This window comes from Salvelinus alpinus, chromosome 35 (genome assembly GCF_045679555.1).
Source record: "Salvelinus alpinus chromosome 35, SLU_Salpinus.1, whole genome shotgun sequence".
Taxonomy (NCBI): domain Eukaryota; kingdom Metazoa; phylum Chordata; class Actinopteri; order Salmoniformes; family Salmonidae; genus Salvelinus; species Salvelinus alpinus.
In genome coordinates, this window is record NC_092120.1 from 1,965,330 (window position 1) to 1,987,043 (window position 21,714).

At 48.1% G+C, this 21,714-nt stretch overlaps 2 protein-coding genes across 6 annotated transcripts in view; one reads left to right on the top strand and one right to left on the bottom strand.

Annotated features, from left to right (window-relative positions):
* kcnn4 (potassium intermediate/small conductance calcium-activated channel, subfamily N, member 4) overlaps positions 1-21,714 on the top strand; it is a 62,071-nt gene that overhangs the window by 37,252 nt on the left and 3,105 nt on the right. Inside the window, exon 8 of one of the 2 annotated variants that reach the window (XM_071383045.1) lies at positions 4,762-4,928. The exons of the other annotated variant lie outside the window; for it this stretch is intronic. Within the exon in view, the coding sequence (XP_071239146.1) occupies positions 4,762-4,928 (167 nt within the window). The remainder of the gene's footprint in view (positions 1-4,761; positions 4,929-21,714) is intronic. 2 annotated transcript variants of the gene reach the window in all.
* On the bottom strand, positions 675-4,635 carry LOC139563963 (putative nuclease HARBI1). 4 transcript variants are annotated; one of them, XM_071383064.1, is made up of 10 exons: positions 3,661-4,629; positions 3,397-3,573; positions 3,245-3,306; positions 3,076-3,162; positions 2,947-2,988; positions 2,705-2,878; positions 2,590-2,625; positions 1,937-2,491; positions 1,544-1,655; positions 675-1,449 (listed from the first exon to the last, which is right to left on the bottom strand). In XM_071383064.1, the coding sequence occupies exons 1-7, from the start codon at positions 3,722-3,724 to the stop codon at positions 2,590-2,592; spliced, it is 642 nt and encodes a 213-aa protein (XP_071239165.1). In that variant the 5' UTR covers positions 3,725-4,629; the 3' UTR covers positions 675-1,449; positions 1,544-1,655; positions 1,937-2,491. The 4 variants fall into 4 exon arrangements, with proteins under 4 accessions (XP_071239165.1, XP_071239163.1, XP_071239164.1 ...); XM_071383062.1 differs by adding an exon at positions 1,752-1,867 and having other exon boundaries at positions 2,705-2,988; positions 3,661-4,610; XM_071383063.1 differs by having other exon boundaries at positions 2,590-2,878; positions 3,661-4,635.

Here is a 21,714-nt window from a genome sequence, read left to right on the forward strand (position 1 = left end):
GATCCTGGCTCAATTGATCCGTAATCCGGTTGCACTAAAGATGGATAGGGGGCAGGAGGATATGTTATGGTATAAATTACCATGGAGATTTATTCTGTGGAGCTAGCCTGCTCCAGACCAGGCTAAATTCCAGGATCTATTTAATCTCATCCCTAATGTCAGTCAGCAGTCACCACAAATGGAAACCAATAGTTATTTCACTGCTCACTATACATTGTTATCACATATAACTAGACCCACTGTTATTATTTAAATGTTTGTGATCATTAATTTCAATGATTTTGGATAAAAAATGATTTTTAGATGATGTTGCTATCATTAGATAATTTACAGTTTCCCATAGACTATAAGGCTATATATAAAATGATAGAATATTAGGGCCACAGAGGGGAAAAAAACACAAGTCATAATATTGTAACCAGTTGTTTTAAAGGAGGACAGTTGTTAAAATGACAGATGTGGGGCATTTCGTGAAATTGTACTTCAGTATGGTTTCATAAACAAAGACATGCTGATGTGCCAGAATATTAAGTATCACATTGTCATAAGTATCAAAACTGTAAAAACAATATGTAGCTTTTCTGCAGAAAGAACCAGCCTCATAAATTTATGACTTTATCCTTTTTCTTCAGTGTGGCCCTAGTACTCTGTCATATAAACAAATACACATTCCATATGAATATAAAAACACAATGTGTAACATTATGTTCCTTTATTGAATAAGGACAAAACAAAGCAGGTAAACCATCAGCTCCTTTCGAAACTGAAGTCACAGTGACTCTACAAGATGGAAAGCACAGAATCCAAGCATATTATACAAAATGATACATACACATTCAAAGGTCTGTATATAACACACCCTGCATGTCTGCACACTAAAATAAATGCAGGACAAATCCATACACATCAACTGAACAGACAAATGAATGGATGCAGTAGCCTCCCTGCAGCCTTGTATTACACACAGTATACCGCACAAACATCATAAGAGGCCAAATTCGTCAAAAAACGAACCCAAAAAAACCCAAATTCCTCTGCCACCGCAGGACATATTTAACCAAAATTGAAAGCACACATACTAACTAAAATAATTCAACACATATTGGTCCCTCAGCAGCCGACCACTGTCGTCATCAGGGAAGATTGCCGGATTGTCCCAGTCCATGGCTGGTGGCACTCTGGGGGCCCTCTCCTTCCTCAGGCAGGCCACATTGTGGAGGACAGCACAAGCCACAGTAATATCACATGCCCTAACAGGGCTGACCCTTAATTTGTGAAGGCAGTGAAAGCGTGCCTTCAGGAGGCCAAAGGTCATTTCAACTCTGGCCCTGGTCCTGGCATGGGCATGGTTGTAGGCCTGCTGTGCTTCCTGGGGGTCTGTGAAAGGTGTCAGGAGAAAAGGCTGGCAGCCATACCCCCTGTCTCCCAGCAACACACCAGAGAATTCACCTGTCAACACAAAATCTCATCATTACTACCTCATAAACACAGTGATATTCTTGACACAGCCATGATGGTTATAAATAGGGGTTGTGTGGCTTACCTTGTGATAGGCACTGATAGATTTCAGAGGCCCGAAAGATTCTGGAGTCATGGACTGAGCCAGGCCATTTTGCCACAACATTGCTGATCACACAGTCAGCATTGCAGACCATCTGAAATCATAAGATGAGGAATATTACACCAATCAATGCACATCACTGGCAATGCAGAGTGTTCGTCAATGGACAATATCAAAAAGTTATGTTCACCTGAACATTAATGCTGTGAAAGGATTTCCTATTCACAAAATCGGCCTCATGGGCACCTGAGGGGGCTTTTATCCTTATGTGTGTGCAGTCCACTGCACCAATGACATTGGGGAAACCTGTCACACAAAGTAATGAGTATCCTACTATGTGTTAACAGTTGTCCTGTAATTTGTAGATCCTCTTACCTGCAATCCTATAGAACTCCTCTTTGATGTCACAGAGTCTTCTGTGGCCAGGGAAGGAGATGAAGACATCTGCTAATGCTTTGATAGCCAGACACACACTCCTTATTGTGCGGCAAATTGTGGCCTTGTTCAGCTGTTCTGCATCCCCCACTGAGTACAGGAAGGCTCCACTAGCAAAAAAGCGCAAGGCCACACAAACCATTTGCTCCACACTCAGTGCATGGCTCCGTGCAGTGCGGTGCTTAATCCTGGGACCCAGTAGTCTGCATAGATACCTGATGCCATCTGCAGAAAACCTGTATCTTTCATATAGATGGTCATCAGGGAAGGCCAGTGGGTCCAACCGGTCCCTGAAGACCCTTTCTCGCCTGAAGGCTCTCCTCAGCACAAGTGCTTCTTCATCCACCACATCTCGCACGAATGGGCATGCCATTGTCAGAGCAGAAAGGAACACACAATTTTGGGCCTTCATATAGGCTAGTGGCCACACCTGGTGCTGGGGGGGTGGGCAAAAGAGGGCGATGCCTTATAACGATGACTTGGTTGTACTGATTGCTGGGAAAATAAAAAAAAACTTAGAAAGATGCCACCGTCCTGTGTGCTCACAATAAGAGCTCATATGTCATGGCTCACTTGACTTTACGAGAATATACCTAATTTTTATTTTGAGCTGTGTCATCTTCTTGGAGCTGGGGGAGGAAAGAAAAATAATGATTAATACATTTGTGTTACAGTTAGCATACAGTGTACATTGAAGGCATATCTCACCTCCCTCTCAAGTTTTTTTATTTCAAGGTCCAGTTTCCTAATTGTCCTCTTTTTTATTTCGGACTCCAGTGCAAGATTTTCCATCTTTTTCTTCTTGTACTGAATGTCTATGTCTGCCAGTTCTATTTGGCGCCGGAGGTGGTTGCCATACAACTTTCTGATAGCTTGTGAGCTCTGTGAACACAATACAATTAGCGCAGCTGGAATTTGGCAGGATGTGGTGTCCTTTTATTAATACGCACTATGTTGCCAGGCTGGTTTTCCCACTGTATAGCATCTGGGTCCTGTAAAAGAAATTAGATTTTTTGATTTTGATGAGGACTCCTCACCATTGTAGAGTAAATAGTACTTTCACAGTCTTAACATGATACCTCATGCCTTCTGGAATCCAGAGAGATGGTCTCCTCCTCATCATCGTCTCCATCATGTGCTGTTGCTGCTGCACTGGGGCCTTCACCCTATCACATTTAATCGGATTCATATTGAAGCTAGTAGACAAGACATGCCAGGCCTACAGTATGCCTTTGATGGAGTACTCACTGGATCAGCATCGTCTGGTGCTTGTGCTGGTGGCTCTAACAGGAACACAGTGCTGCCAGACACTGCAAGGCAATAGGTAAACCAAAGTCAGACAGTCCAAATTGATTCAATATGAATGTGGTTGTATCCCATGTAGAGATGGAAGGACATACCTTGAATGAAGCGGGTGGCATCTTGGGAGGAACCTATGCTCGTCTCTTTCCCCCCAGGGATCCCCTCTAAGACGGGCCTGCCTTTATTTAGCTCCAAGGCCATGTCCTCTGCTGGGGTAAGGTCAGCCTTTGGTGACCCACCACCCGTGCCTTGTCTGTGGGTATTCTTTTTCACTGCTAAAACAGTACAGACAATGTGTGAGCAGGCACCTTCTGGGTACAATATATGCTTGTGCTTTGTTAAATATTAGTCAGGGACCATACCATTCTGCAGAATGTTCTTGTATTTGATTTTGACCTGCTGCCATGTCCGTTTTGGCCCGTTCATGTTTAATCTACACACACACACACACACACACACACACACACATTTAATGGAGTCACACTGCAAAAAATTACTTGGTATTTTTGTCTTGTTTTCAGTAAAAATATCAAAAAATGTATCATAGCTTTATACAGTGTGATGGAGTTACTTTACACAATTTCACTCATATCTGCAGTGCATTTCAATTAAAAATTTAACCGTTTCATAATTACAGTACAACTGCATTTTTGGAGATGTGAATTAAATATTTGAATTGTAATTGTGATGTTTCAGCGGAGCGGTGAGTGTGTAATTGTGCACTACTTACGCATTCAGGCGGTCTGCAATACTTAGCCACGCTTTTTCTCTTTGCTTTATCACTGTGGCGGTGTTGCCTTTCTTCTTAATTATATCTTTTACCTCCTCGTATGCCTCCATGAGGATTTGTGCTTCCGACGGGGAAAAGTACGCGGCTCTAGTTGCCATGGTAAATCAGTTAATCTGTGATCTGTGGCGGGGTCTATTTGAGTGAGCCGTGAGCGCGCACCTATCCAGGATTGGTTTCACCTGGCTTAATGAATCCGTGTCTGCTCATCCTGGCTTGGTCTTTGTGCAACCAATTAAGCCTGGACGCACATGTTTTGGCTTCATTGAGCTCAGCTGAGTCATTTATCCCGGATGTCTTAATTCTACTTTTGTGCAACAGGCCCCAGATGCAGATGATCATGTTTGGTTGTTTGTTTGGTTGGTTGGTTGATTGATGGTGAACAGATGCAGATGATCATGTTTGGTTGTTTGTTTGGTTGGTTGGTTGATTGATGGTGAACAGATGCAGATGATCATGTTTGGTTGTTTGTTTGGTTGGTTGGTTGACTGATGGTGAACAGATGCAGATGATCATGTTTGGTTGTTTGTTTGGTTGGTTGGTTGATTGATGGTGAACAGATGCAGATGATCATGTTTGGTTGTTTGTTTGGTTGGTTGGTTGATTGATGGTGAACAGATGCAGATGATCATGTTTGGTTGTTTGTTTGGTTGGTTGGTTGATTGATGGTGAACAGATGCAGATGATCATGTGCGACTTGAGTGCCAACTGGAACAACTCGTACCGGGAGCTGGAGCAGCGCATCATCTCCATGGAGCAGAAGTTAGACGAGCTGAGCCACTGCTTCCAACAGACCTCTGAGCTGCTGGCACAGGCCCTGCGCTACCGCAACCCTGAAATCAGGTACAGCTAACACAACCCCAACCCTGAAATCACGTATAGCTAACACAACCCCAACCCTGAGATCAGGTATAGCTAACACAACCCCGACCCTGAGATCAGGTAGAGCTAACACAACCCCAACCCTGAGATCAGGTAGAGCTAACACAACCCCAACCCTGAGATCAGGTAGAGCTAACACAACCCCAACCCTGAGATCAGGTATAGCTAACACAACCCCAAACCTGAAATCACGTATAGCTAACACAACCCCAACCCTGAGATCACGTATAGCTAACACAACCCCAATCCTGAGATCAGGTATAGCTAACACAACCCCAATCCTGAGATCAGGTATAGCTAACACAACCCCGACCCTGAGATCACGTATAGCTAACACAACCCCGACCCTGAGATCAGGTATAGCTAACACAACCCCAAACCTGAGATCAGGTATAGCTAACACAACCCCGACCCTGAAATCAGGTATAGCTAACACAACCCCGACCCTGAGATCAGGTAGAGCTAACACAACCCCGACCCTGAGATCAGGTAGAGCTAACACAACCCCGACCCTGAGATCAGGTATAGCTAACACAACCCCGACCCTGAGATCAGGTAGAGCTAACACAACCGCGACCCTGAGATCAGGTATAGCTAACACAACCCCGACCGTGAGATCAGGTATAGCTAACACAACCCCAACCCTGAGATCACGTATAGCTAACACAACCCCAACCCTGAGATCAGGTAGAGCTAACACAACCCCAACCCTGAGATCAGGTAGAGCTAACACAACCCCAACCCTGAGATCAGGTAGAGCTAACACAACCCCAACCCTGAGATCAGGTAGAGCTAACACAACCCCAACCCTGAGATCAGGTAGAGCTAACACAACCCCGACCCTGAGATCAGGTAGAGCTAACACAACCCCGACCCTGAGATCAGGTATAGCTAACACAACCCCGACCCTGAGATCAGGTATAGCTAACACAACCCCGACCCTGAGATCAGGTAGAGCTAACACAACCTCGACCCTGAAATCAGGTAGAGCTAACACAACCCCGACCCTGAGATCAGGTATAGCTAACACAACCCCGACCGTGAGATCAGGTACAGCTAACACAACCCCAACCCTGAAATCAGGTAGAGCTAACACAACCCCAACCCTGAGATCAGGTAGAGCTAACACAACCCCAACCCTGAGATCAGGTAGAGCTAACACAACCCCAACCCTGAGATCAGGTAGAGCTAACACAACCCCGACCCTGAAATCAGGTACAGATAACACAACCCCGACCCTGAAATCAGGTACAGATAACACAACCCCGACCCTGAAATCAGGTACAGATAACACAACCCCGACCCTGAGATCAGGTAGAGCTAACACAACCCCGACCCTGAGATCAGGTAGAGCTAACACAACCCCGACCCTGAGATCAGGTACAGCTAACACAACCCCGACCCTGAGATCAGGTATAGCTAACACAACCCCGACCCTGAGATCAGGTAGAGCTAACACAACCGCAACCCTGAAATCAGGTATAGCTAACACAACCCCAACCCTGAGATCAGGTATAGCTAACACAACCCCGACCCTGAGATCAGGTATAGCTAACACAACCCCGACCCTGAGATCAGGTAGAGCTAACACAACCCCGACCCTGAGATCAGGTAGAGCTAACACAACCGCAACCCTGAGATCAGGTATAGCTAACACAACCCAAAACCTGAAATCACGTATAGCTAACACAACCCCAACCCTGAGATCACGTATAGCTAACACAACCCCAACCCTGAAATCAGGTAGAGCTAACACAACCCCGACCCTGAGATCACGTATAGCTAACACAACCCCAACCCTGAGATCACGTATAGCTAACACAACCCCAACCCTGAGATCAGGTATAGCTAACACAACCCCAACCCTGAGATCACGTATAGCTAACACAACCCCGACCCTGAAATCAGGTAGAGCTAACACAACCCCGACCCTGAGATCACGTATAGCTAACACAACCCCGATCCTGAGATCAGGTATAGCTAACACAACCCCGACCCTGAGATCACGTATAGCTAACACAACCCCGACCCTGAGATCAGGTATAGCTAACACAACCCCGAACCTGAGATCAGGTATAGCTAACACAACCCCAACCCTGAAATCAGGTATAGCTAACACAACCCCGACCCTGAGATCAGGTAGAGATAACTCAACCCCGACCCTGAGATCAGGTAGAGCTAACACAACCCCGACCCTGAGATCAGGTAGAGCTAACACAACCCCGACCCTGAGATCAGGTAGAGCTAACACAACCGCAACCCTGAGATCAGGTAGAGCTAACACAACCCCCACTCTGATATCAGGTATAGCTAACACAACCCCGACCCTGAGATCAGGTATAGCTAACACAACCCCGACCCTGAGATCAGGTATAGCTAACACAACCCCGACCCTGAGATCAGGTAGAGCTAACACAACCGCGACCCTGAAATCAGGTAGAGCTAACACAACCCCGACCCTGAGATCAGGTATAGCTAACACAACCCCGACCGTGAGATCAGGTACAGCTAACACAACCCCAACCCTGAAATCAGGTAGAGCTAACACAACCCCAACCCTGAGATCAGGTAGAGATAACACAACCCCGACCCTGAGATCAGGTAGAGCTAACACAACCCCGACCCTGAGATCAGGTATAGCTAACACAACCCCGACCCTGAGATCAGGTAGAGCTAACACAACCGCGACCCTGAGATCAGGTATAGCTAACACAACCCCGACCCTGAGATCAGGTAGAGCTAACACAACCGCGACCCTGAGATCAGGTATAGCTAACACAACCCCGACCGTGAGATCAGGTATAGCTAACACAACCGCAACCCTGAGATCACGTATAGCTAACACAACCCCAACCCTGAGATCAGGTAGAGCTAACACAACCCCAACCCTGAGATCAGGTAGAGCTAACACAACCCCAACCCTGAGATCAGGTAGAGCTAACACAACCCCAACCCTGAGATCAGGTAGAGCTAACACAACCCCAACCCTGAGATCAGGTAGAGCTAACACAACCCCGACCCTGAGATCAGGTAGAGCTAACACAACCCCGACCCTGAGATCAGGTATAGCTAACACAACTCCGACCCTGAGATCAGGTATAGCTAACACAACCCCGACCCTGAGATCAGGTAGAGCTAACACAACCGCGACCCTGAAATCAGGTAGAGCTAACACAACCCCGACCCTGAGATCAGGTATAGCTAACACAACCCCGACCGTGAGATCAGGTACAGCTAACACAACCCCAACCCTGAAATCAGGTAGAGCTAACACAACCCCAACCCTGAGATCAGGTAGAGCTAACACAACCCCAACCCTGAGATCAGGTAGAGCTAACACAACCCCAACCCTGAGATCAGGTAGAGCTAACACAACCCCGACCCTGAAATCAGGTACAGATAACACAACCCCGACCCTGAAATCAGGTACAGATAACACAACCCCGACCCTGAAATCAGGTACAGATAACACAACCCCGACCCTGAGATCAGGTAGAGCTAACACAACCCCAACCCTGAGATCAGGTAGAGCTAACACAACCCCAACCCTGAGATCAGGTACAGCTAACACAACCCCGACCCTGAGATCAGGTATAGCTAACACAACCCCGACCCTGAGATCAGGTAGAGCTAACACAACCGCAACCCTGAAATCAGGTATAGCTAACACAACCCCGACCCTGAGATCAGGTATAGCTAACACAACCCCGACCCTGAGATCAGGTATAGCTAACACAACCCCGACCCTGAGATCAGGTAGAGCTAACACAACCCCGACCCTGAGATCAGGTAGAGCTAACACAACCCCAACCCTGAGATCAGGTATAGCTAACACAACCCAAAACCTGAAATCACGTATAGCTAACACAACCCCAACCCTGAGATCACGTATAGCTAACACAACCCCAACCCTGAAATCAGGTAGAGCTAACACAACCCCGACCCTGAGATCACGTATAGCTAACACAACCCCAACCCTGAGATCACGTATAGCTAACACAACCCCAACCCTGAGATCAGGTATAGCTAACACAACCCCAACCCTGAGATCACGTATAGCTAACACAACCCCGACCCTGAAATCAGGTAGAGCTAACACAACCCCGACCCTGAGATCACGTATAGCTAACACAACCCCGATCCTGAGATCAGGTATAGCTAACACAACCCCGACCCTGAGATCACGTATAGCTAACACAACCCCGACCCTGAGATCAGGTATAGCTAACACAACCCCGAACCTGAGATCAGGTATAGCTAACACAACCCCAACCCTGAAATCAGGTATAGCTAACACAACCCCGACCCTGAGATCAGGTAGAGATAACTCAACCCCGACCCTGAGATCAGGTAGAGCTAACACAACCCCGACCCTGAGATCAGGTAGAGCTAACACAACCCCGACCCTGAGATCAGGTAGAGCTAACACAACCGCAACCCTGAGATCAGGTAGAGCTAACACAACCCCCACTCTGATATCAGGTATAGCTAACACAACCCCGACCCTGAGATCAGGTATAGCTAACACAACCCCGACCCTGAGATCAGGTATAGCTAACACAACCCCGACCCTGAGATCAGGTAGAGCTAACACAACCGCGACCCTGAAATCAGGTAGAGCTAACACAACCCCGACCCTGAGATCAGGTATAGCTAACACAACCCCGACCGTGAGATCAGGTACAGCTAACACAACCCCAACCCTGAAATCAGGTAGAGCTAACACAACCCCAACCCTGAGATCAGGTAGAGCTAACACAACCCCAACCCTGAGATCAGGTAGAGCTAACACAACCCCAACCCTGAGATCAGGTAGAGCTAACACAACCCCCACCCTGAGATCAGGTAGAGCTAACACAACCCCGACCCTGAAATCAGGTACAGATAACACAACCCCGACCCTGAAATCAGGTACAGATAACACAACCCCGACCCTGAGATCAGGTACAGATAACACAACCCCGACCCTGAGATCAGGTAGAGCTAACACAACCCCGACCCTGAGATCAGGTAGAGCTAACACAACCCCGACCCTGAGATCAGGTACAGGTAACACAACCCCGACCCTGAGATCAGGTATAGCTAACACAACCCCGACCCTGAGATCAGGTAGAGCTAACACAACCGCAACCCTGAAATCAGGTATAGCTAACACAACCCCGACCCTGAGATCAGGTATAGCTAACACAACCCCGACCCTGAGATCAGGTATAGCTAACACAACCCCGACCCTGAGATCAGGTATAGCTAACACAACCCCGACCCTGAGATCAGGTACAGATAACACAACGCCGACCCTGAGATCAGGTACAGATAACACAACGCCGACCCTGAGATCAGGTACAGATAACACAACCCCGACCCTGAGATCAGGTACAGCTAACACAACCCCGACCCTGAGATCAGGTAGAGCTAACACAACCGCGACCCTGAGATCAGGTATAGCTAACACAACCCCGACCGTGAGATCAGGTACAGCTAACACAACCCCAACCCTGAAATCAGGTAGAGCTAACACAACCCCAACCCTGAGATCAGGTAGAGCTAACACAACCCCAACCCTGAGATCAGGTAGAGCTAACACAACCCCAACCCTGAGATCAGGTAGAGCTAACACAACCCCAACCCTGAGATCAGGTAGAGCTAACACAACCCCGACCCTGAGATCAGGTAGAGCTAACACAACCCCGACCCTGAGATCAGGTAGAGCTAACACAACCCCGACCCTGAGATCAGGTAGAGCTAACACAACCCCGACCCTGAGATCAGGTAGAGCTAACACAACCCCGACCCTGAGATCAGGTATAGCTAACACAACCCCGACCCTGAGATCAGGTAGAGCTAACACAACCGCGACCCTGAAATCAGGTAGAGCTAACACAACCCCGACCCTGAGATCAGGTAGAGCTAACACAACCCCGACCGTGAGATCAGGTACAGCTAACACAACCCGACCCTGAAATCAGGTAGAGCTAACACAACCCCAACCCTGAGATCAGGTAGAGCTAACACAACCCCAACCCTGAGATCAGGTAGAGCTAACACAACCCCAACCCTGAGATCAGGTAGAGCTAACACAACCCCAACCCTGAGATCAGGTAGAGCTAACACAACCCCGACCCTGAAATCAGGTACAGATAACACAACCGCAACCCTGAGATCAGGTAGAGCTAACACAACCCCAACCCTGAGATCAGGTAGAGCTAACACAACCCCGACCCTGAAATCAGGTATAGCTAACACAACCCCGACCCTGAGATCAGGTAGCGCTAACACAACCCCGACCCTGAGATCAGGTAGCGCTAACACAACCCCAACCCTGAAATCAGGTACAGCTAACACAACCCCAAACCTGAGATCAGGTATAGCTAACACAACTCCGACCCTGAGATCAGGTAGAGCTAACACAACCGCGACCCTGAAATCAGGTAGAGCTAACACAACCCCGACCCTGAGATCAGGTAGAGCTAACACAACCCCGACCCTGAGATCAGGTAGAGCTAACACAACCCCGACCGTGAGATCAGGTACAGCTAACACAACCCCGACCCTGAAATCAGGTAGAGCTAACACAACCCCGACCCTGAGATCAGGTAGAGCTAACACAACCCCAACCCTGAGATCAGGTAGAGCTAACACAACCCCGACCCTGAGATCAGGTAGAGCTAACACAACCCCGACCCTGAGATCAGGTAGAGCTAACACAACCCCGACCCTGAGATCAGGTAGAGCTAACACAACCCCGACCCTGAGATCAGGTAGAGCTAACACAACCCCGACCCTGAGATCAGGTATAGCTAACACAACCCCGACCCTGAGATCAGGTATAGCTAACACAACCCCGACCCTGAGATCAGGTAGAGCTAACACAACCGCGACCCTGAAATCAGGTAGAGCTAACACAACCCCGACCCTGAGATCAGGTATAGCTAACACAACCCCGACCGTGAGATCAGGTACAGCTAACACAACCCCGACCCTGAAATCAGGTAGAGCTAACACAACCCCAACCCTGAGATCAGGTAGAGCTAACACAACCCCAACCCTGAGATCAGGTAGAGCTAACACAACCCCAACCCTGAGATCAGGTAGAGCTAACACAACCCCAACCCTGAGATCAGGTAGAGCTAACACAACCCCGACCCTGAAATCAGGTACAGATAACACAACCGCAACCCTGAGATCAGGTAGAGCTAACACAACCCCAACCCTGAGATCAGGTAGAGCTAACACAACCCCGACCCTGAAATCAGGTATAGCTAACACAACCCCGACCCTGAGATCAGGTAGCGCTAACACAACCCCGACCCTGAGATCAGGTAGCGCTAACACAACCCCGACCCTGAAATCAGGTACAGCTAACACAACCCCAAACCTGAGATCAGGTATAGCTAACACAACTCCGACCCTGAGATCAGGTATAGCTAACACAACCCCGACCCTGAGATCAGGTATAGCTAACACAACCCTGACCCTGAGATCAGGTATAGCTAACACAACCCCGACCCTGAGATCAGGTATAGCTAACACAACCCGCGCCCTGAGATCAGGTAGAGCTAACACAACCGCGACCCTGAAATCAGGTAGAGCTAACACAACCCCGACCCTGAGATCAGGTAGAGCTAACACAACCCCGACCCTGAGATCAGGTAGAGCTAACACAACCCCCGACCCTGAGATCAGGTAGAGCTAACACAACCGCAACCCTGAAATCAGGTATAGCTAACACAACCCCGACCCTGAGATCAGGTATAGCTAACACAACCCCGACCCTGTGATGAGGTATAGCTAACACAACCCCGACCCTGAGATCAGGTAGAGCTAACACAACCCCGACCCTGAGATCAGGTACAGATAACACAACCCCGACCCTGAGATCAGGTATAGCTAACACAACCCCGACCCTGAGATCAGGTATAGCTAACACAACCCCAACCCTGAGATCAGGTAGAGCTAACACAACCCCAACCCTGAAATCAGGTACAGCTAACACAACCCCAAACCTGAGATCAGGTATAGCTAACACAACTCCAACCCTGAGATCAGGTATAGCTAACACAACCCCGACCCCGAGATCAGGTATAGCTAACACGACCCCGACCCCGAGATCAGGTATAGCTAACACGACCCCGACCCCGAGATCAGGTATAGCTAACACGACCCCGACCCCGAGATCAGGTATAGCTAACACGACCTCGACCCCGAAATCAGGTATAGCTAACACAACCCCGACCCTGAGATCAGGTAGAGCTAACACAACCCCGACCCTGAGATCAGGTATAGCTAACACAACCCCAAACCTGAAATCAGGTATAGCTAACACAACCCCAAACCTGAAATCAGGTATAGCTAACACAACCCCGAACCTGAAATCAGGTATAGCTAACACAACCCCGACCCTGAGATCACGTATAGCTAACACAACCCCGACCCTGAGATCAGGTACAGATAACACAACCCCGACCCTGAGATCAGGTACAGCTAACACAACCCCGACCCTGAGATCAGGTATAGCTAACACAACCCCGACCCTGAGATCAGGTATAGCTAACACAACCCCGACCCTGAGATCAGGTACAGATAACACAACCCCAACCCTGAGATCAGGTAGCGCTAACACAACCCCAACCCTGAAATCAGGTACAGCTAACACAACCCCAACCCTGAGATCAGGTATAGCTAACACAACTCCAACCCTGAGATCAGGTATAGCTAACACAACCCCAACCCTGAGATCAGGTATAGCTAACACAACCCCGACCCTGAGATCAGGTACAGATAACACAACCCCGACCCTGAGATCAGGTAGAGCTAACACAACCCCGACCCTGAGATCAGGTAGAGCTAACACAACCCCGACCCTGAGATCAGGTAGAGCTAACACAACCGCAACCCTGAGATCAGGTAGAGCTAACACAACCCCCACTCTGATATCAGGTATAGCTAACACAACCCCGACCCTGAGATCAGGTATAGCTAACACAACCCCGACCCTGAGATCAGGTATAGCTAACACAACCCCGACCCTGAGATCAGGTAGAGCTAACACAACCGCGACCCTGAAATCAGGTAGAGCTAACACAACCCCGACCCTGAGATCAGGTATAGCTAACACAACCCCGACCGTGAGATCAGGTACAGCTAACACAACCCCAACCCTGAAATCAGGTAGAGCTAACACAACCCCAACCCTGAGATCAGGTAGAGCTAACACAACCCCAACCCTGAGATCAGGTAGAGCTAACACAACCCCAACCCTGAGATCAGGTAGAGCTAACACAACCCCCACCCTGAGATCAGGTAGAGCTAACACAACCCCGACCCTGAAATCAGGTACAGATAACACAACCCCGACCCTGAAATCAGGTACAGATAACACAACCCCGACCCTGAGATCAGGTAGAGCTAACACAACCCCGACCCTGAGATCAGGTAGAGCTAACACAACCCCGACCCTGAGATCAGGTAGAGCTAACACAACCCCGACCCTGAGATCAGGTACAGCTAACACAACCCCGACCCTGAGATCAGGTATAGCTAACACAACCCCGACCCTGAGATCAGGTAGAGCTAACACAACCGCAACCCTGAAATCAGGTATAGCTAACACAACCCCGACCCTGAGTTCAGGTATAGCTAACACAACCCCGACCCTGAGATCAGGTATAGCTAACACAACCCCGACCCTGAGATCAGGTATAGCTAACACAACCCCGACCCTGAGATCAGGTAGAGCTAACACAACCCCGACCCTGAGATCAGGTACAGATAACACAACGCCGACCCTGAGATCAGGTACAGATAACACAACCCCGACCCTGAGATCAGGTACAGCTAACACAACCCCGACCCTGAGATCAGGTAGAGCTAACACAACCGCGACCCTGAGATCAGGTATAGCTAACACAACCCCGACCGTGAGATCAGGTACAGCTAACACAACCCCAACCCTGAAATCAGGTAGAGCTAACACAACCCCAACCCTGAGATCAGGTAGAGCTAACACAACCCCAACCCTGAGATCAGGTAGAGCTAACACAACCCCAACCCTGAGATCAGGTAGAGCTAACACAACCCCGACCCTGAGATCAGGTATAGCTAACACAACCCCGACCCTGAGATCAGGTAGAGCTAACACAACCGCGACCCTGAAATCAGGTAGAGCTAACACAACCCCGACCCTGAGATCAGGTATAGCTAACACAACCCCGACCGTGAGATCAGGTACAGCTAACACAACCCCGACCCTGAAATCAGGTAGAGCTAACACAACCCCAACCCTGAGATCAGGTAGAGCTAACACAACCCCAACCCTGAGATCAGGTAGAGCTAACACAACCCCAACCCTGAGATCAGGTAGAGCTAACACAACCCCAACCCTGAGATCAGGTAGAGCTAACACAACCCCGACCCTGAAATCAGGTACAGATAACACAACCGCAACCCTGAGATCAGGTAGAGCTAACACAACCCCAACCCTGAGATCAGGTAGAGCTAACACAACCCCGACCCTGAAATCAGGTATAGCTAACACAACCCCGACCCTGAGATCAGGTAGCGCTAACACAACCCCGACCCTGAGATCAGGTAGCGCTAACACAACCCCAACCCTGAAATCAGGTACAGCTAACACAACCCCAAACCTGAGATCAGGTATAGCTAACACAACTCCGACCCTGAGATCAGGTATAGCTAACACAACCCCGACCCTGAGATCAGGTATAGCTAACACAACCCTGACCCTGAGATCAGGTATAGCTAACACAACCCCGACCCTGAGATCAGGTATAGCTAACACAACCCGCGCCCTGAGATCAGGTATAGCTAACACAACCCGCGCCCTGAGATCAGGTAGAGCTAACACAACCGCGACCCTGAGATCAGGTAGAGCTAACACAACCCCGACCGTGAGATCAGGTACAGCTAACACAACCCCGACCCTGAAATCAGGTAGAGCTAACACAACCCCAACCCTGAGATCAGGTAGAGCTAACACAACCCCAACCCTGAGATCAGGTAGAGCTAACACAACCCCAACCCTGAGATCAGGTAGAGCTAACACAACCCCGACCCTGAGATCAGGTAGAGCTAACACAACCCCGACCCTGAGATCAGGTAGAGCTAACACAACCCCGACCCTGAGATCAGGTAGAGCTAACACAACCCCGACCCTGAGATCAGGTAGAGCTAACACAACCCCGACCCTGAGATCAGGTATAGCTAACACAACCCCGACCCTGAGATCAGGTATAGCTAACACAACCCCGACCCTGAGATCAGGTAGAGCTAACACAACCGCGACCCTGAAATCAGGTAGAGCTAACACAACCCCGACCCTGAGATCAGGTATAGCTAACACAACCCCGACCCTGAGATCAGGTATAGCTAACACAACCCTGACCCTGAGATCAGGTAGAGCTAACACAACCCCGACCCTGAGATCAGGTAGAGCTAACACAACCCCGACCCTGAGATCAGGTAGAGCTAACACAACCGCGACCCTGAGATCAGGTAGAGCTAACACAACCCCGACCCTGAGATCAGGTATAGCTAACACAACCCCGACCCTGAGATCAGGTATAGCTAACACAACCCCGACCCTGAGATCAGGTAGAGCTAACACAACCGCGACCCTGAAATCAGGTAGAGCTAACACAACCCCGACCCTGAGATCAGGTATAGCTAACACAACCCCGACCCTGAGATCAGGTATAGCTAACACAACCCTGACCCTGAGATCAGGTATAGCTAACACAACCCCGACCCTGAGATCAGGTATAGCTAACACAACCCGCGCCCTGAGATCAGGTAGAGCTAACACAACCGCGACCCTGAAATCAGGTAGAGCTAACACAACCCCGACCCTGAGATCAGGTAGAGCTAACACAACCCCGACCCTGAGATCAGGTAGAGCTAACACAACCCCCGACCCTGAGATCAGGTAGAGCTAACACAACCGCAACCCTGAAATCAGGTATAGCTAACACAACCCCGAGCCTGAGATCAGGTATAGCTAACACAACCCCGACCCTGAGATGAGGTATAGCTAACACAACCCCGACCCTGAGATCAGGTAGAGCTAACACAACCCCGACCCTGAGATCAGGTACAGATAACACAACCCCGACCCTGAGATCAGGTACAGATAACACAACCCCGACCCTGAGATCAGGTACAGATAACACAACCCCGACCCTGAGATCAGGTACAGCTAACACAACCCCGACCCTGAGATCAGGTATAGCTAACACAACCCCGACCCTGAGATCAGGTACAGATAACACAACCCCGACCCTGAGATCAGGTATAGCTAACACAACCCCGACCCTGAGATCAGGTATAGCTAACACAACCCCGACCCTGAGATCAGGTAGAGCTAACACAACCCCAACCCTGAGATCAGGTAGAGCTAACACAACCCCAACCCTGAAATCAGGTACAGCTAACACAACCCCAAACCTGAGATCAGGTATAGCTAACACAACCCCGACCCTGAGATCAGGTATAGCTAACACGACCCCGACCCTGAGATCAGGTATAGCTAACACGACCCCGACCCCGAGATCAGGTATAGCTAACACGACCCCGACCCCGAGATCAGGTATAGCTAACACGACCTCGACCCCGAAATCAGGTATAGCTAACACAACCCCGACCCTGAGATCAGGTAGAGCTAACACAACCCCGACCCTGAGATGAGGTATAGCTAACACAACCCCGACCCTGAGATCAGGTAGAGCTAACACAACCCCGACCCTGAGATCAGGTAGAGCTAACACAACCCCGACCCTGAGATCAGGTACAGATAACACAACCCCGACCCTGAGATCAGGTACAGATAACACAACCCCGACCCTGAGATCAGGTACAGCTAACACAACCCCGACCCTGAGATCAGGTATAGCTAACACAACCCCGACCCTGAGATCAGGTACAGATAACACAACCCCGACCCTGAGATCAGGTATAGCTAACACAACCCCGACCCTGAGATCAGGTATAGCTAACACAACCCCGACCCTGAGATCAGGTAGAGCTAACACAACCCCAACCCTGAGATCAGGTAGAGCTAACACAACCCCAACCCTGAAATCAGGTACAGCTAACACAACCCCAAACCTGAGATCAGGTATAGCTAACACAACCCCGACCCTGAGATCAGGTATAGCTAACACGACCCCGACCCTGAGATCAGGTATAGCTAACACGACCCCGACCCCGAGATCAGGTATAGCTAACACGACCCCGACCCCGAGATCAGGTATAGCTAACACGACCTCGACCCCGAAATCAGGTATAGCTAACACAACCCCGACCCCGAGATCAGGTAGAGCTAACACAACCCCGACCCTGAGATCAGGTATAGCTAACACAACCCCAAACCTGAAATCAGGTATAGCTAACACAACCCCAAACCTGAAATCAGGTATAGCTAACACAACCCCAAACCTGAAATCAGGTATAGCTAACACAACCCCAAACCTGAAATCAGGTATAGCTAACACAACCCCAAACCTGAAATCAGGTATAGCTAACACAACCCCAAACCTGAAATCAGGTATAGCTAACACAACCCCGACCCTGAGATCACGTATAGCTAACACAACCCCGACCCTGAGATCACGTATAGCTAACACAACCCCGACCCTGAGATCAGGTACAGATAACACAACCCCGACCCTGAGATCAGGTACAGCTAACACAACCCCGACCCTGAGATCAGGTATAGCTAACACAACCCCGACCCTGAGATCAGGTATAGCTAACACAACCCCGACCCTGAGATCAGGTACAGATAACACAACCCCAACCCTGAGATCAGGTACAGATAACACAACCCCAACCCTGAGATCAGGTACAGCTAACACAACCCCGACCCTGAGATCAGGTATAGCTAACACAACCCCAACCCTGAGATCAGGTATAGCTAACACAACCCCGACCCTGAGATCAGGTACAGATAACACAACCCCGACCCTGAGATCAGGTAGCGCTAACACAACCCCAACCCTGAAATCAGGTACAGCTAACACAACCCCAACCCTGAGATCAGGTATAGCTAACACAACTCCAACCCTGAGATCAGGTATAGCTAACACAACCCCAACCCTGAGATCAGGTATAGCTAACACAACCACATCACATACTGTATATCAGGTACAGTTAACCCAACCACAATCCAACCAAGTGCTAACAGTCACTATCTGAACAATATGTGTGAAATGCTTGATAATGTATGTGATATCAACAGAGAGGTATATTTTCTGGGTAACCTAAACATTTACGGGCATTCATCAAGCTGTCCACTCAAGACAAAGCCTCAAACTATAACAAGTGCCTGCAACCTGGTTCAGGTTATCAATCAACCTACCACTGTATTTACAAACAGCACAGGAATGAAATCATCCAAATGTATTGATCACATCTTTACTAATGCTGCATAAATCTACACATCCATCAGATATAGTGATCAAAATATAGAAGTTATATCTAGGAAAACCAAAGGCTGGGCCTAATATAGTGTATAAGAGATCCTACCGAGGTTTTGTAATGATTCCTATGTTGAAGATGTAAATAATATTTGCTGGTCTGTGGTTTGTAATGAGGAGCAACCGGACGTTGCACTTGATGAAATTGCTTATTCCAGTTACTAATAGGCATGCACCCATTAGGAAAATGAATGTAAAAACTGTTAAATCCCTGGTTGAGGGATGAGGCAAAAGGAATGGCAAATAAGTCTAGCTGCACAGCCGATTGGCAAACTTACTGTAAATTGAGTGTTGTTGCTACCATGCTGTGTTGTCATGTCATGTGCTATCATGCTGTGTTGTCTTCGGTCTCTCTTTATGTTGTGTCTCTCTTGTCGTGATGTGTGTTTTGTCCTATATTTTTAATCCCAGCCTCCGTCCCCACATGAGGCCTTTTGACTTTTGGTAGGCCGACATTGTAAATAAGATTCTGTTCTTAACTGACTTGCATAATTAAATAAAGGTTAAATAAAATAAAACATTTTACTTAACTAAACAAAAAATATGATTTTTTTTTACTATGAAACAAAGATAAAGGATGACAGTAAAAAGCTTTGGAGCACCTTAATGAAATTTTGGGCAAAAAGCCAAACTCAGCTCCATCCTTCATTGAATCAGATGGCTCATTCATCACAAAACCCACTGATATTGCCAACTATTTAAATTATTTTTTCATTGGCAAGATTAGAAAATGTAGGCATGTAGCCAACAACAAACTCTGCCCCTACACATCCATGAATAACTGACTAAATTATGAAGGACAAACATTGTAATTTTGAATTCTGTAAAGTGAGTGTGGAAGAGGTGAAAAAATGATTGTTGTCTATCAACAATGACAAACCACCTGGGTCTTACAACTTGGATGGAAAATTACTAAGGATGATGGTGGACTATATTGCCACTCTTATTTAATCTCTTCAATCAAAGCCTACAGGAAAGTGTGTGCCCTCAGGCCTGGAGAGAAGCAAAAGTGATTCCGCTACCCAAGAATAGTGATTCCGCTACCCAAGAATAGTAAAGCCCCTTTTACTGGTTCAAACAGGCAACCAATCAACCTGCTACCAACCCTTAGTAAACTTTTGGAAAAAATGGTGGCAGCTGACTAGGCCCCTTACTTTTTTAAATCTTTACTAATGACATGCCACTGGCACTGAGCAAAGCCTGTGTGTCTATTTATGCTGATGACTCAACATCATACACGTCAGCTACCACAGGAAGTGAAATCACTGCAACACAACAAAGACCTGCTGTCAGTTTTAGAATGGATGACAAGTAATTAGCTAGTCCTAAATATTTCTAAAACTTCGACTAACCATTCACTAAACCCTAAACCTCAACTTAATATTGTAATGAATAATGTGTAATCCTGGATTAGAAACTGTCAGTCAAAACATATTGATGCAACGGTAGCAAAAATGTGGAGAGGTCTGTGCGTAATAAAGTGCTGCTCTGCTTTCTTGACATCGCTATCAACAAAACAAGTCCTACAGGCCCTAGTTTTGTTGCAGCTGGACTACTGCCCAGTCATATGGTAAAGTGCCACAAAGAGGGACATCGGCAAATTACAGTTGCCCCAGAACAGAGCAGCACGGCTGGTCCTTAAATGTACACAGAGAGCTGACATCAATAACATGCATGTCGATCTCTCATGGCTCAAAGTAGAGGAGACATTGACTGCATCACTAGTACTACTTGTCTTTGTGAGAGGTATGATGCTGAAATTATGAAAGCACCAAGCTGTCTGTTCAAATGACTAGCACACAGCTCAGACACCCATGCAGGGGCCAGGGGACCAGGGGTCTCTTCAGTCTCCAAGTCCAGAACAGACACCGATAAACACACAGTACTACACAGAGCCATGACTACATGGAACTCTATTGCACATCAATTAACTCATGCAAGCAGTAAAAATCTGATTTGAAAAACAGATAAAACTACACCTTATGCAACAACGTGGACTGTAAAGAGACGCACACACATTGTAATGTTGTTGTATTGTGGTATTATCCATTTTGTATTGTAGATACTGAATGTAGTGGTAGAGTAGTGGTGTAATAATGTGTTGTATGATGTACTGTTTTATTTTGTTTGGACCCCAAGAAGTGTAGCTACTGCCTTGGCAGCAGCTAATGGGGATCCTTAATAAATACAAATACAAAACTCATATCAGGTACAGCTAACACAACCACAACCGTTACTGTATATCAGGTATAGGTAAG